The 17,219-nt window shown below is 45.6% G+C and overlaps 1 protein-coding gene across 10 annotated transcripts in view; it reads left to right on the plus strand.

Annotated features, from left to right (window-relative positions):
- Positions 1-17,219, plus strand: part of LOC139270052 (multiple PDZ domain protein) — a 401,342-nt gene that overhangs the window by 148,521 nt on the left and 235,602 nt on the right. For all 10 annotated transcript variants that reach the window (XM_070888410.1, XM_070888412.1, XM_070888415.1 and 7 more), the window contains exons 15-16: positions 7,798-7,968; positions 12,143-12,226. In XM_070888410.1, coding sequence (XP_070744511.1) covers positions 7,798-7,968; positions 12,143-12,226 — 255 coding nt within the window. The remainder of the gene's footprint in view (positions 1-7,797; positions 7,969-12,142; positions 12,227-17,219) is intronic.

The raw sequence follows: 17,219 nt of genomic DNA on the forward strand, positions 1-17,219 counted from the left end.
CAGTTGTAGCAGGACTTCTCTGTTTTTATACTCTATCCTCCTTGCAATAAAGGCCAATATTCCATTAGCCTTTCTGATTACTTGCTGTACCTGCATACTAACCTTTTGTGTTTCATGCACAAGGACCCCCAGGTACCATTCATTGAATGCAATGGTACTTTGCGACGCCCAACTGCAGATTCTGACTGTTAATGCAGAGCATCAGGCAAGTGCTCACGATGCCTTCATCCTTCGACACTCAAACTGACATGATTTGTTCGCTGGGGATGGACAAGGAGGTGGATTGATCTAGCGAACAAGGCATATCTGCTGAAACTGTGACCCTTCCACATCACCAATAATACAGCACAGGAAAGGTACAACCTTTCACACTTGTGCATGGTCCAACTGGTGGAGAGGAAAATACGGGTGCTGAAATCACGCTTCTGGTGCCTGGACAGGCCGGGGTATCTTGCATGTATTGTCGTGCAAATTGGCGAGAATTGTGGTGATCTGCTGCACATTTTACAACCTTGCCCTGTGGAAAGAATGATAGAATGATTCTTAACATGGCAAACCAGATATCGCTGGGCCAATGGTCGTGTCCTCACCACCACCCCATCACACCGTCCCCCACCCCTCCAGGAGGAAGGCATGGTTGCAGCAGGCAGGACAACTAGAGAGCATCAAGGTTCAGAGTCAAAACAGTGAAACTTTTATGCAAAGGTTTAAACAAAAAGATCACTGACTATGAACTTAGCAGTTTACAAAGACTGATTTGAGGTAGCCAATTGATAAGTAATGCCAGATTTCTCCTTTAACAACATTTGTAAATGCAGATTTGTTCAAAAGTAGTAAGGATTTTCAAAGTTTCAAAAAGTTGCAGATGACTTCTCATAAGATGTGAAATTCATCACTTTCAAAAGGCTGTCTACCATGGCAACTGATTTTTCGCAATTACTTGACTTTGGCTTCCGCCTTGAATAAACCAGTGGTAAACCAAATGAAAGCTCACCTATCTGCATAAAGTTGCACAGGCTTTAGTTCTTAAATTTTCTAGAAATGCTTACCATGTCAATCTAGTCAGATAATTGTACTTCTTTCTGCACTGATCTTCCGTCAGTGGAACTGTGGATGTTACGGTGAGTGTCTTTGCCACTTCCCTCCATGTCACCATGCTTCTCTAGCCAGCGACACCTTGACCTCACATTACCCAGCAGCCACTCACGCCTCACCTCCACTTCATCCAGATTGCCCACCGGTCCTCGTACACAAAGTTGAGCGACTTCTTCTATACTGTTGATTACTTTCTTTTGCTTTGTAAAAAGGTTTTTTAAAAAAATGTAGAAACTTTTAAAAATTTGTTTATGGTTATTTCAGAATTTACAGGTTACTTATCTGTCCGTGCCGCACATTAACTGAGCTATGGGCCCCGATATTTACAGAGAGGGTGCGGGTGAGGCCGAAAATGACTGAAAACCCCAGCAAGACCAGGGAAGCGGAGGTCCTGTCGAGCTTAACGGCATGACCTCATTAACATCTTTTAGTTCTGCCCCCCCTGCCCAGCAGCCAGGCCGGCGGGCGGGTGAAAATGCTAGCTGCAGGAGGCCGCAGCTGGGGACTCTTTGTGATGGTCCCCGGCAATCGGAAGGGGTGGGGGAAGGTCTGCAATCAACAGGGAGGGGGGGGAGGGGGAGGGATTGGTGAGGCCTGTGATCGGGGCTGAAGTGTGGAGGCTACTGAAGGCTTCCTTGAAGGTCCTGCTTCACCTGGCCCACAAGGAGTGCTGAAACAGCCAATTACCTTTAAAAGCCAGAAGTTCCCACCGCCGACTTTCTCAGCCCTTGAGAAACCCACACAGCAGTAATTAACTTCAAATCGGATTTCCAGGTGCACTGTAGGAGCTCTTGGACACCCCGATATCCGTTGCTGTTAAAATGGCGGTGGGTTAGGGTTGTGCTCCACATATTTCACTTTCTAACCACCCTACGACCCTTTCCCGCCCATCGTGGGGCTGTTAATATCGAGGCCATGGTGTCTGTTTTCAACTATTTATAATGTTATGTGATTGGTCTGTGAGATGGACAATTGGGCATGGCATTCATGAGGTCCCAATGATATTGATATTGCTGTGCAGTTATCAAATTGCGTTTCCAGCAAGGAAGAGTGAGGGAAAAACTCACTCGCCATTCCAGCAATTTAAGCTTTTAACTGAGCATTGTAATCTTGATTAACCATCTGAAATGGTGAGTAGGTCTTTCAAGTAGTCCTCAATTTTAAGTTGTTGAGCTTGCCAACTTTTATTTTCTTCCCTACTTCGGCATCATTTGTTTGTAGATGTGGTTCAATGACTAGAAACATAGAAACATAGAAAATAGGTGCAGGAGTAGGCCATCTGGCCTTCGAGCCTGCACCACCATTCAATAAGATCATGACTGATCGTTCCTTCAGTACCCCGTTCCTGCTTTCTCTCCATACCCCTTGATCCCTTTAGCCGCAAGGGCCATATCTAACGCCCTCTTGAATATATCCAATGAACTGGCATCAACAACTCTCTGCGGTAGGGAATTCCATAGGTTAACAACTCTCTGAGTGAAGAAGTTCTTCCTCATCTCAGTCCTAAATGGCTTACCCCTTATCCTAAGACTATGTCCCCTGGTTCTGGACTTCCCCAGCATCGGGAACATTCTTCCTGCATCTAACCTGTCCAGTCCCGTCAGAATTTTATATGTTTCTATGAGATCCCCTCTCATCCTTCTAAACTCCAGTGAATATGGGCCCAGTCGATCCAGTCTCTCCTCATATGTCAGTCCTACCATCCCAAGAATCAGTCTGGTGAACCTCTGCTGCACTCCCTCAAAAGGAACAATGTCCTTCCTCAGATTAGGAGACCAAAACTGAACACAATATTCCAGGTGGGGCCTCACCAAGGCCCTGTACAACTGCAGTAAGACCTCCCTGCTCCTATACTCAAATCCCCTTGCTATGAAGGCCAACATACCATTTGCCTTCTTCACCACCTGCTGTACCTGCATGCCAACCTTCAATGACTGATGAATCATGACACCCAGGTCTCGCTGCACTTCCCTTTTTCCTAATCTGCCGCCATTCATATAATATTCTGCTTCATGTTTTTGCCCCCAAAGTGGATAACCTCACATTTATCCACATTATACTGCATCTGCCATGTATTTGCACATTCGCCTAACCTGTCCAAATCACCCTGCAGGCTCTTTGCGTCCTCCTCACAGCTCACACCACCACCCAGCTTAGTGTTATCTGCAAACTTGGAGATATTACACTCAATTCCATCATCCAAATCATTAATATATATTGTAAAGAGCTGGAGTCCCAGCACTGAGCCCTGCGGCACTCCACTAGTCACTGCCTGCCACTGAAAAGGACCCATTAATCCCGACTCTCTGCTTCCTGTCTGCCAACCAGTTCTCTATCCACATCAGTACATTACCCCAATACCATGTGCTTCAATTTTGCACACCAATCTCTTGCGTGGGACCTTGTCAAAAGCCTTTTGAAAGTCGAAATACACCACATCCACTGGTTCTCCCCTGACCACTCTACTAGTTACATCCTCAAAAAATTCTAAAAGATTTGTCAAGCATGATTTCCCCTTCATAAATCCATGCTGACTTGGACCAATCCTATCACTGCATTCCAAATGTGCTGCAATTTCATCCTTAATGATTGATTCCAACATTTTCCCCACGACTGATGTCAGGCTAACTGGTCTATAATTACCCGTTTTCTCTCCCTCCTTTTTTAAAAAATGGCGTTACATTAGCAACCCTCCAGTCCATAGGAACTGATCCAGAGTCGATAGACTGTTGAAAAATTATCACCAATGCATCCACTATTTCTCGGGCCACTTCCTTAAGTACTCTGGGATGTCGACTATCAAGCCCTGGGGATTTATCGGCCTTCAATCCCGTCAATTTCCCTAACACCATTTCCCTCCTAAGAAGGATATCCTTCAGTTCCTCCTTCTCACTAGACCTTCGGACCCCTAGTACATCGGGAAGGTTATTTGTGTCTTCCTTTGCGAAGACAGAACCAAAGTTCTTGTTCAATTGGTCTGCCATTTCTTTGTTCCCCATTATAAATTCATCTGAATCCGACTGCAAGGGACCAACGTTTGTCTTCACTAGGACCTAACTTCATTAGATAACAGTGATATTGGACTGAACATCTGCTTGTTCATGTCAAATAGGACTCGTGAAGCATTTAAGAACATAAGAAATAGGAACAGGAGTAGCCCATACGGCCACTCGAGCCTGCTCTGCCATTCAAAAAGATCATGGCTGATCTGATCATGGACTCAGCTCCACTTCTCTGCCTGCTCCCCATAACCCCTTATCGTTTAAGCAACGATCTATTTCTGTCTTAAATTTATTCAATGTCTCAGCTTCCACAGCTCTCTCAGGCAGCGAATTCCACAGATTTACCAATCTCTGAGAGAAGAAATTTCTCCACATCTCAGTTTTAAATGGGCGTCCCCTTATTCTAAGATCATGCCCTCTAGTTCTAGTCTCCCCATTAGTGGAAACAACCTCTGCATCCACTGTGTCAAGCCCCTTCATAATCTTATTTGTTTCGTTAAGATCACCTCTCATTCTTCTAAATTCCAGTGAGTAGAGGCCCAACCTACTCAACCTTTGCTCATAAGTCAATCCCCTCATCTCCGGAATCAACCAAGTGAACCTTCTCTGAACTGCCTCCAAAGGAAGAATATCCTTTCGTAAATATGGAAACCAAAACTACACGCAGTACTCCAGGTGTGGCCTCACCAATACCCTGTATAGCTGTAGCAAGACTTCCGTGCTTTTATACTCCATCCCCTTTGCAATAAAGGCCAAGATTCCGTTGGCCTTCCTGATCACTTGCTGTACCTGGATACTATCCTTTTGTGTTTCATGATCAAATGACTCCAGGTTCCGCTGTACTGCAACACTTTGCAATCTCTCTCCATTTAAATAATAACTTGCTCTTGGATTTTTTTTGCCAAAGTGCATGACCTCACACTTTCCAACATTATACTCCATCTGCCAAGTTTTTGCCCACTCACTTAGCCTGTCTATGTCCTTTTGCAGTTTTTTTGTGTCCTCCTCACACATTGCTTTTCCTCCCATCTTTGTATCGCCAGCAAACTTGGCTACATTACACTCAGTCCCTTCTTCCAAGTCGTTAATATAGATTGTAAATAGTTGGGGTCCCAGCACTGATTCCTGCGGCACCCCACTAGTTACTGGTTGCCAACCCGAGAATGAACCATTTATCCCGACTCTCTGTTTTCTGTTAGTTAGCCAATCCTCTATCCATGCAAATATATTACCCCCCAACCCCGTGAACTTTTATCTTGTGCAGTAACCTTTTATGTGACACCTTGTCGAATGCCATCTGGAAGTCCAAATACACCGCATCCACTGGTTCCCCTTTATCCACCCTGTTCGTTACATCCTCAAAGAATTCCAGCAAATTTGTCAAACATGACTTCCCCTTCATAAATCCATACTGACTCTGCCTGACCGAATTTTGCTTTTCCAATTGTCCTGCTATTGCTTCTTTAATAATGGACTTCAACGTTTTCCCAACCACAGATGTTAAGCTAACTGGTCTATAGTTTCCTGCTTTTTGTTTGCCTCCTTTTTTAAATAGGGGCGTTACATTTGCAGTTTTCCAATCTGCACCCTGCCAACAGTCCGCACTGACACAGCGACCCGCTCATCAATGACCGGGCTCATTGACCCTACCTGGAGGGGTTGAACCATCACTGGGATCGGTCCAGTGAATACAGGTACAGCATCCCGAATCCAGAACTCCAATAAGGGGAATTGTCCGAAAACTGGACGTTTTGTGCATCATGGATCCGGAATTATTCTCCGAAAACAGGACATTTTGAGGCGGCCAAGATGGAGTCGTCCGGAATCCGGAATTATTCTCTGAAAACCGGACATTTTGAGGTGGCCAAGGTGGCGACATCGGGCAGCGAAGGGCGAGGAAACAGAAAAGTGCAGCGCCGCGGGCGGCAGGAATCAACGAGCAGTGAGGAGCAGTGTGAATGTTGGGTGTGGAGGAGATGAGCGAGTGATGGAAATTCAGCACCTCACCCACCCTCTGTGTGGCAGCCCGCCAACAGTTCGCACTCACGCAGGGACCCGCTCATCGATGACCGGGCTCACTGACCCTACCTGGAAGGATTGAACCATCACTGGGATCGGGAATCCTTCCCCTCGGCTCCGGATAGCCCTGAGCACCAGTACAAGCGGCGAGGTCCGAAATCTGGCAAAATCCAAAATCCAGCACGGATTCGGTCAAGGATTCCCGATTTCAGACTTAATTTTCTTGTTTGAAATCTGGAAAAACCCGAAATCCGGCGCAAATTCATTCGAGGACTCCGGATTTCAGATGTTGTACCTGTATATCAATCTCCTTTAATGGTTATTCTTGGTTCCCCATTTTGCATAAATACCTTTCTTGCAACACATGCATGTGCTCTAATTTATCGTATTGATGTATTGGGCCGTAAATTGCAGCCTCTCCGGGTACATACAATGTGCATACGCGCCTGAAGAGGCCCTGCAAGTTCCGGTTTTAGACGTGCACTGCGCATGTGCCTAAACCTAGCACTTGCGATCTGTCAATTTCTTTTGACAGATCGTACGCATCCCCGGGAAAAAGGCCTCCGCAGGCATAGCATTGGGCTATTTGCCCAACTCCAGCCCAGCGAATGTCTTTAAAACTCTTTAAGCCTGGTAAGACGTACTAGCGTAAGAGTTTTAAAAGATAGAAAAAATAAATTTCATGACTCATTTTTATATTAAACATACTGTCCATTAAGGTAAGTTTATTTTTAACACGATTAAAACATATTAAAAAAAAAAATCTAAAAAATATTTTTTTTTCAAAAACATTTAATTCAATTTCTATTAATTTTAAATGTGAGTTTTTTAAAAAATTAATGAATTGTGTTTTCTTTGTTTTGAGGGGTATTCCTATTCATAGTAACGGGAGTCCGTACAAACAAAGCTCCAATTACTATTAATGGGAAAGTACGTCATTTCGATTGGTGGTCCAGCCCACGTGATCCCAGGATGTGCTGCCGCTGCTGGGATGCGTGGGCCTCTGCACTGGGCTGTGCATCTAGGCCTCGGAGTGGAAGTGTTCGTTCCTCTGAGACCTCTGGGTATTTTCGTAATTCTTTTGCGATCGACGGCATCCGCCCCGTGAGAAGTCTCTGACCGTAATTTCTGGGTCATTATTTATGCTGAATCCATAATAGTTTAATAATTTTCTACCTAGAGGCAAGTGTTGGGAGAAGTAAAAGTCATGACACATTGTAACTTTACTGTACTTGAAAATTTATAAAAAAATAAATCTTATTTTGCCATACTTTTTGAATCTGATCTGTTTGAACAGAAATTGGTAGGTTCGATGGACCAAATGTACAGGTGTAAATCATTTGAAATTAGATTTATTTCTCAAATCGAACAGTGTATCCTTCCAATTTATTTTAAAAGGGGTAATTGTTAACGTCAAACCATCAGTATACTTTGAATCAATTTTTTCTCCAATCTACTTTCATTGGTGTTGTTTCATTAAAGATTTAAACAATAATGTCTGTAACGTTACTGAGTTTGTAGAACTGAATGTGATAGTGATGTTAATGCAGCTTAAAATTATGGGATAAATTGAGATGACTAGGAGGAAAGTGTTGCAGTTAAGCCATCAATATTCTAGTTAACAAACACTGAATTAATTAGTTTTGTCGAAGAATTAATTTGATTCTCTGCTATATTTTAGGTGAATGGAATACCACTTCTACGTCAGAATCACAAAGATGCTGTCAGTATTCTAAAGGACTTGCCTATCAATGTCACCATGGTCTGCTGCCGCCCAGTCCTGGAGGCCAAGAAGGAAACTGATGTAGATAGTATGGTTCCTATAGAAGAGTCCATTCTGTCAACAGAAGAGGTATTGTCGTGGTAGCATCTAACACACAATGTTTGCTACAGTACCGATGTTAAAATGGCCTTTGCAAGTTCTCCTAGCAAAGAGCTGTTTACTTCAGTTTACTTGTGTGGGGTTTGCATACAGCATAATGGGTCTCTCGGAATTAAATTTGTATACGTTTATGACTTTAAAACATGTCGTGAACTGCAAAAGTAAAGGTCAGTTTATATGAGTAATCTTAATGCAAAGATTAAATAATAGGATAGAACACACTGTTACTGGTAACTATTTCTAATCATTTTAAGCTGTGTAATCATTCTATTTTTGTGCCTCTGGTGCAGGGGTCAGCCAGAAAAATGTTTTGCTCGTGCTCACACAGTCGGGTTATGTACAATGAGGCAGTTAATGCTTGTTTACTGAGAAAAACGTGGGAGCAAATACCAGTTCTAGCATTGAGGTGTTCGGACCGGAGTGCTGCGAGCTTTGTGTTCACATGTTTTGGACCTTGTGTGATCCTCTGAGGTTGGGTTCATTTATTTATTCATGGTGAGCTAGTGGCCTGGACTAGGTCTAGAGTTGGGAGCTCACTTAATGTGGAGAGCAGGATTTCCTGCATGGTGACAGCTGCCATTTAAGGGGAGAGAAGTTTTGTTCGCACACAAATTTGGTGTGTCAAAAGAAATTGTGACAAAACAGTGCGCAATGGGGCAGGGGGTTTGAAGAACAGCGATTTATGGATGCAGCTGGCAAGCTGCTCTTTCAAGAAGTATGTCAAGGGGAGGGTTCTCTATTTGGGAAAGACTGGGTGGTTTGCAAAGCGTGACCAAACAGGGTATCTGATATACAGAGGTAATGGTATAGGTAAGGAAGAAATTTGCTTACCTTAAGAAATCTGCCAAAGTAAGACCAGCCAGAATTTCCATAGACAGGCTAGATGGACAAATTATACAAGCAACAAAAGTTTCCAGCAACTTGCTACTGAACCCGCATGCAAAGCAGTTTTCTATTCTGTAATAGATTTACAAGGCATACTTTCCAGCTACCACAAAAGTCTGCAAATATTGTCACACTTACATCTGTAAAATTATGCTTAAAAAAGGATGTTTCTACCAAAGTCTTAGAGTGTGATGTATGTGCATTTACTTTCGCACACGTTGGGATATGTGATGGTCAATTTGGTGTCATTGGGGTACAGCACTCTTGTGCATGCTCACATTGCTGCTATTGAGGTCTTGAGCTTCAATCTACAGGAACTGACTTGTTGAGCTTCAACATACCAGGGGATCAGTTAGGGAGAACCTTAAGGCATGAGTTCTGAAATCCCATTGCTACTTTCAAGTATGTATACCACTGGGCACGCTAAGGGGGTGCCCGGCAGCAAGAATATGACTTAAGAAAGCATGAATGAATCTACTATCGCCCAAGATAATACCACCACCTCCACTCCCAAATGCTCACTCAACTAATGCACGTTGTGCTCGGAAATGGGCGGGACCAGTTCGTCACTGCAGCATTGGACATGACACAATCAGTTGAACGACATTGTCATGACCCAACATAAGGATATATGGGGACACCTCCATTCAAGGACTCATACACAGACACTCAGCAACCAGCTAGCTCATTTACTCCTCCTGTTGGGGAAGCACCTAGAAGAAGCATATAAGGGTTTGAGAAGGCAAATACCTATACACTCGCTAAGTAAAGCACTATTTATGACATATATGCTATGCTGATAAAATAAATTGACTGCACTTTATATGAACTTTGGTAGAGAACTGGTTATAAGTATTGGGCCACTGATTTGTACACATTTGGAAAGCATTGCCAGATTAGGCACTCAGCTGAATAAGTCATCCTGGTAATAATTTTCCAAGCTGTAAATGGAGATTAGAAGGGCTATCATCTGGCTCATTCTCCTGTTCTGTCAATAGTTGTCATTGAGTCTTTCTGTCCACCCATCCACCCTATCTATGACAATGCCTCTCTATATGGCAAATATATGTAACATATAGCAAACTGCTATTCTCTTGAGACCATGGCAGGTCTGTACTGCAATACGCACTGATCAGTCCAGGCATGTGAAGCTCGATGCATTACAAATGAGAACATGAGAAACCTTGCCTTCAGCTTCTTGTAATAATATTTGCATAATTTTAATGAAGTGTGCGTTGTCACACTAACTAAAGTTCCGGTGGAAGAATGAGCCAAAAGGAGTTGTCCACCCACCTTGCCAACTGGAAATTTGAGTCAAGACCAAGTGCACCACTCAGCTGAGGCGAGGCTAGAGGTGGGTGATAATTGAATTGGATGAGGAAGGGGGAGGGGGAAAGAGCGAGGACCAGAGAGGTGGTGAGGCAGCCGGAGAGGAGGGAGGATGAAAAAGAGGAAGGAGGGGAAGTAGAAGAGATGAATAGGAAGAGGGTGAAAGGGAGATGAAGAGAAAGATGGAGAAACAGGGAGAGAGAGGTTGGCTCCAATCAGCTAAGTGATGTTCAATGAAAGAAGGGTAGGGTGGGTTCCAGTCATCAAAATGATGGTCAGTTATGGGTGTTGCTTGGCTGAGGGGAGTGGTTCCATTCAGCTCAGTAGGTGGCAGGAGGGTTGGTTGGCCCGGTTGCAGGGCGATCACTATATTTCTCCTCATTGCGGGGAGTGCCAATTGCAGGTTTGGGGGATTAATTCTGCATATCTTTGTGGGGAGGGAAGACCAAGTGCATTGTCGTGAGTTCAACTCATTTGGGCACAGGTGCACACAGCACATCAGGAGCAGTGGTGCACCTGCACTGCATTATCTGTCCCATAGTGATGTTCTGATGAGTCTTGATTCTGATTAGATAACAGCTCAAGGGCTGGATTTTAGGCTTTCCTGTTTCCGGGGCGAAAATGGAGGTGGGGTGGGAAAGTTACCGGCCAGGAATAATTTGCGCTTTGGTAAGGAAGTTTCAGCATTTGGGCCCTGCGTCAGGGGGCACAGCACAAAGGGAGGCGTTGTACACTTTTCGTGGCGCAAGGATGGGAAACTCGCAAACTAAACTGCCGGGCCGTGTGTGCTCCGATAGAGAGGGGGGTAAAAAAAACAAGCATTCCCAAAACATTGCCCACGCCAGCACAATAAAAATCGCTAAAAAAAAATTAAAAGAATAAACACTCGCACTTTACCTTCCTTTGTGCCGCCGGCTATGCTGGACCGCACTGATTTCCCAGGCGGTCATTGCGGGCACACTTCCGAGCGGACAGATCGGGCCAAAGTCCAAACTACTGCCGGTGTCGCAACGAGAGGCGTTGCACACCCAGCGCAGCTATTCTTGGCAGTACTGCTCAGTGCCGTTGCAAAACCGGACCGGAGGATCACGACGGGGCGCAGAAGACCTGAACGCCGCCTTTCACGCCGCTCTGGGGCAAAACTCTGAGCGCAAAGGACCGGAAAATCCAGCCCAAATTCTTTTTTAAAGCTTTTGCTGCGAACAATAAAATAAACAAGGCACCTATCAGGTGCACCTAAACGGCTCTTACACTGCCTGCTTTAAAAATTCATGTGGTACTCAACTGACCTATAAACCATCTGAATAACTGAAGCATGTGTTGTATGGACCTAGATAGACTGCTGTGATAAGTAGTTTTGTCCATAAATGTGCTTAAGTAGGGAAAGTGTTCTTAAGTGTTCTCTCCTGCATTCTTCCACTGGAAGTGAGAGAGTTATATTACAATGCACTCTATTAATCTGTAAAGTCATGAACTAAACTTCATGAACGTCTCAAAACCAAAACACTGCGGATGCTGGAAACCTGAAATAAAATCAGAAAATGCTGGCAACACACAGGTCAGGCAGCATCTGCGGAGAGAGAAATAGAGTTAACGTTTCAGGTCGGTGGCTTTGGGAAAGGTCTCTCTCCACAGATATGCTGTCTGACCTCCTGAGCGTTTCCAGCATTTTCTGTTTTTATTTCATAAATGTTTCCCTGACTGGATACCAAATTATTTTAGAAAATGTTTGCAAATATATAGTCGCAAGAGGGGATGTCACCTAAAAATCTGAGTGCCCGGTTTACTCCAACTTTCAGTGGGCCACGTGCTTTTAAAATTGCAGTACTTTCACTTTAGAAGATTGATTGCGGGTACATAGTTTTCTCGTGAAAACCAATAATTGTGGTCTCCAATTCAAGCGATTATTTTCTATGTAATTATTTTCCAGCCATTGGAGTTTCTTCCTTCATCAGTGCATCTGACTTGGAGTGATGATCAAGAGGAACCAATTGTTGACCAAGATTTTTTACAGGTACAGATTTTTGTTTTGAGTTTAGTTTGAGTTTGATTTAAGTTGCTCTTTAGTACATCTTTGTCAGAATCTTTGTTTCTTTGTGTTGATAGCCATGCTAAGTTCAGGCATAAGTCTGGGGTCAAGTGATAGAGCAGCCCAGCACCTGAACTCCTTTTGGCTGCTGAAGTGGAAGTGATGCTACATACTGTGTTTCTGATGAACCGTGTCACTGAATGGTACCATCCACATAGTTCATGCATTACAGTATATCTGCAAGGAGGTGCAGCCATGTTTCAGGCCATTACTATCTCTGTACAGGAAGAAACTATTCGGCCATCATATCTGGGCCAGAGCTAGCTCTCCATATGGACTTGCCAGCTTTAATCCTATTTCGCTGCCCTATCTCTGTATCTTTTAATATCTACTTTATTCACATGCTTATCAAGTTCCTTTTTAGATGATTTTATAGTCTCTGCCTCAATAGCTGATTATGGTAAAGGGTTCAGTGCTTTAAAAAGCTTCTGTATTAAAATAGTTCTTCCATCTTTCATCTTTGTTCTATTGATAATTTGCCTATTTACTGATTCACCATTTGGTGGAAACAATGGTCCCGATATTTACGGGGCTGCATATTGCGGGGGGAGAGGAGTTGGGGTCGGGAAACCCGGAAGTACAAGTTTCCTGAATGTCTGCAGGATGTCTTTTTAAAAAAAAAAAAATGTCTTCAGGTTTCCCGCCCAACAGCCAACCCGATTGGCTGCCTGTCGGGTGGGAAATCCTGCAGCGGAGGAGCAGGTAGGGAGGGATCGCTGTCAGGGGTTCTCGTGGTGGGGAGGGAGATGGTGATCGGGAGGGGTCCAGTCGCAGGTTGGGTGGATATGGTGGTCGGGGGAATATTTGTGGAGGGGAGGCAGGCAGATCGCAGACAGAGGCCCAAGAAACCCAGCCAGCATGAGTTTAAAAAATAATTTCAATGGCAGAGCCGCCTCTTGGGTGCGGTTTGGCTGCCCACCCATTGTCCTGCTTCGGTTAAAACCAGAAGTGGACGGGTTCGAGGTGAGTTGGGTTCCTGTTTCAAATTTTTAGCTTTTTAACCTCCTAGGCTCCCACCCGATCCAAGCCCACTCGTTTTCGGGGTTAAAATTACACTCTTCCGAAATCTTTCATGATTTTGAAAACCCTACTTTCCCTTTTCAAATGGGAAGAGCCCAAATTTTTTAAGCCCTTTTGATAACTCTAATCAATCATTCCTGATATAATTCTAATGAATCTTTACCATTTCCATGGTTCTCGTAAGAGAGTTCAAAGAGTAGTACATAATACTTCAACTGTGTGCTAACCATTATATTGTACTAATTCAACATAACTTCCTTCGTAGAGTCAATGCCTCATTTGCTCTTTTAATGACTTTTAATCAGCACTCTAATATGTCCTTACTATACAGTACAAATGCACACGAGGCCCATACTTGAGAGAAGGTTACTCTGTGACTAGTAACCTTTATTAGCCAGCACTGAAGTGCAGAAGGTGGGTGGAGCTTCCCCTTTTATACCTGAAAGTCCAGGTGAGGAATGTCTCCCACAAGTTCACCACCTAGTGGTCAGTGTTCTGACAGTGTACAACTTTGGTCAGTTTATACATGGGTTACAATGACAGTTGAATACATGACATCACCTCCCCCCCAAAGTCTTATTGGGATCCCAGGTTAAGTCTCTCTGGTGGTTTATGCTCCCTTGTAGAGCGCCTGAGTTGGGGCTCCGGTTGTTGGGCGCTGGCCTGAGTGTCTGCTGTTTGCGGTGCCTCAGGCCTGCCCACAGTGACTGGGCTCTCCTCCACTTGGTTCCGGTGTTCGGTCACCTGTGGTGGAGTCACCTCTACGTCGTGTTCTTCCTCTGCTTCTTCTATGGGGTTGCTGAACCCCACGTGTTTGATCCATGTGTTTGCAGCAGATTTGTCCATTGGTAAGTTTAACTACCAGAATCCTATTCCCCTCTTTAGCAATCTCAGTGCCTGCGAGCCATTTGGGCCCTGCAGCGTGGTTGAGGACAAAGACAGGGTCATTGACATCAATACATCGCGCCCTCGCATTCCTGTCATGGTAGTCACATTGTGACCGGCGCCTGCTCTCAACAATTTCTTTCATGGTGGGGTGTATAAGGGATAACCTGGTTTTGAGCATCCTTTTCATTAGCAGCTCTGCAGGTGGAACCCCTGTGAGCGAGTGCGGTCGGGATCTATTGGCCAACAGGAGGCATGATTAGCGGCTTTGTAGGGAACCCCCTTGGATTCTGAGCATCCCCCGTTTGATTATCTGCACTGCTCGTTCCGCCTGGCTGTTTGATGCCGGCTTGAACAGTGCCATTCTGACATGGTTGATAGCATTTCCTGCCATGAAGTCCTGGAATTCAATACTTGTGAAGCACGGGCCATTGTTGCTGACCCAGACGTCCGGTAGACCATGGGCGGCGAACATTGCCCGTAGACTTTCTACCATGGGAGAGGATGTGCTTGAATTGAGAATGTCACACTCGATCCATTTGGAGTTGGCGTCTACGACGATCAAAAACATTTTTCCCCATGAAAGGACCTGTGTAGTCCACATGGATGCGTGACCATGGCTTGGCGGGCCAGGGGCTAAGGGGGGATTCCCTGGGCGCATTGCCCAGCTGGGCACACGTGTTGCACCTGCGAACACAAAGTTCCAGGTCTGCATCTATCCCTAGCCACCAAACGTGTGACCTGGCAATTGCCTTCATCATGGCAGTGCCTGGGTGCTCATTGTGGAGTTCTCAGATGAATGCCTCTCTGCCCATCTCGGGCATGACTACTCGGTTTCCCCATAGTAGGCAATCGGCCTGAATCAAGAGTTCATCCTTGCGCCTGTGAAATGGTTTAAATTCCTCAGGCATGCCCCATACGTGGCTGCCCAGTCCCCATTCAGGACACATTTCTTGACTAGAGACAATAGCGGGTCTCTATTTGTCCAGACTTTGATCTGACGGGCTGTCACGGGTGAGCCTTCGCTTTCGAAAGCTTCAACAGCCATGACCGTCTCAGCAGCATGCTCGGTTGCCCCCTCGGTGGTGGCTAGTGGGAGCCTGCTGAGTGCATCGGCGCAGTTTTCAGTGCCCGGTCTGTGCCGAATGGTATCATCATAGGCGGCTAACGTGAGTGCCCACCTCTGTATGTGGGCCGATGCATTTGTATTTATGGCCTTGTTGTCGGCCAAAAGGGATGTTAGGGGTTTGTGATCTGTCTCCAGCTCAAATTTCCTGCCAAACAGGTACTGGTGCATTTTTTTTCCTGCATAATATACACATGCAAACGCTTCCTTTTCTACCATCCCATAGCCCCATTCTGCCTGGGACAGACTTCTGGAGGCATAAGCTACCGGATGTAACTGACCCTTGGCATTAACATGCTGCAACACACACCCGACCCCATAGGACGACGCATCGCACGTTAAAACAAGTTTCTTACATGGTCATACGGCGTTAACAGATTGTTGGAGCACAACAAATTGCGTGCTCTATTAAAAGCCCTTTTCTGGCTGTCCCCTCCCCGCCCCCAGACCCATTCGCGATCTTTGCGTAGGAGCACGTGTAGCGGCTCTAACAGCATGCTCAATTTGGGAAGAAAGTTACCAAAATATCAGGAGCCCCAGGAACAAATGCAGCTCCGTCGTGTTACGGGGTCTACATGCTCTCTGGATCGCTTCCGTTTTGGACGCAGTAGGTCTGATCCCGTCTGCTGCTACCCTCATCCCCAGGAATTCTACTTCTGGAGCTAGGAAGACGCACTTCGCCTTTTTCAGTTGCAGACCTACCCCGTCCAGTCTGCGTAGCACCTCCTCCAGGGTGTGGAGGTGTTCTTCAGTATCGCAACCCGTGATGAGGATGTCGTCCTGAAAAACCACCGTCCCTGGAATCGACTTGAAGAGGCTTTCCATGTTTCGTTGAAAGATCGCGGCGGCTGAGCGAATCTCGAACGGACATCTGTTGTACTCAAACAACCCCTTGTGTGTCGTGATGGTGGTCAGCTTCTTCGACTCACTTGCCAGCTCCTGGGTCATGTAAGCTGAGGTCAGGTCCAATTTTGAAAAAAGTTTGCCACCGGATAGTGTCTCAAAGAGGGTCCCCCGCTTTCGGTAGCGGGTACTGGTCTTGGAGTGACTCCCGATTGATGGTGGCCTTGTAATCACCACATATCCTGACCGACTAATCCGCCTTGAGCACCGGCACAATCGGGCTCGCCCAGTCACTGAATTAGACTGGCGAGATGATGCCTTCCCTCAGCAGGCGGTCCAATTCGCCTTCTATCTTTTCCCGCATCACGTACGGCACCGCTCTGGCCTTGTGGTGTACTGGCCTAGCGTCCGGGTTTATGTGAATCACTATCTTGGTCCCCATGAAAGTGCCAATGCTGGGTTGAAATAGTGAGTCAAATTTGTCCAGGATCAGTAAGCATGATATTCACTCCACAGAAGAAATTGCATTGACGTCGCCCCATTTCCAGTTCATGACAACAAGCCAATTCCTCCCCAGCAGTGCGGGACCATCCCCCGGGACAATCCAGAGTGGCAACCTGTTCTCCGAATCTTTGTCGATCACGACTACCATGGCGCTGCCTAGCACCGGAATGATCTCCTTTGTATATGTCCGTAGCTGTGTGTCAATCGGCACTAATTTTGGCCTCCTGGCCTTGGATGCCCACAACTTGGCGAACTGTTTGATACTCTTCAGGGACTGGCTGGCCCCCCTTGTCTAACTCCATTGGTACTGGAATGCCATTGAGGAGAACTTTCATCATTATCGGTGACATCCTGGTGTATTAACTGTATATGTGCTCCACATGAACTCGCTGAACTTCAGCTTCCAGCGATTTCCCCCAGTGTCCATTTGGCCTCGTAGGGCTTACATCGGGCCCATCCTCCTCGTACATCAACCTGGCTGCGGGCTTCCTGCAACTACGCGCCAAGTGACCGCTGACGTTGCAGTTTCTGCAGGTATAT

Source organism: Pristiophorus japonicus, chromosome 1 (assembly GCF_044704955.1).
Source record: "Pristiophorus japonicus isolate sPriJap1 chromosome 1, sPriJap1.hap1, whole genome shotgun sequence".
Lineage (NCBI taxonomy): Eukaryota > Metazoa > Chordata > Chondrichthyes > Pristiophoridae > Pristiophorus > Pristiophorus japonicus.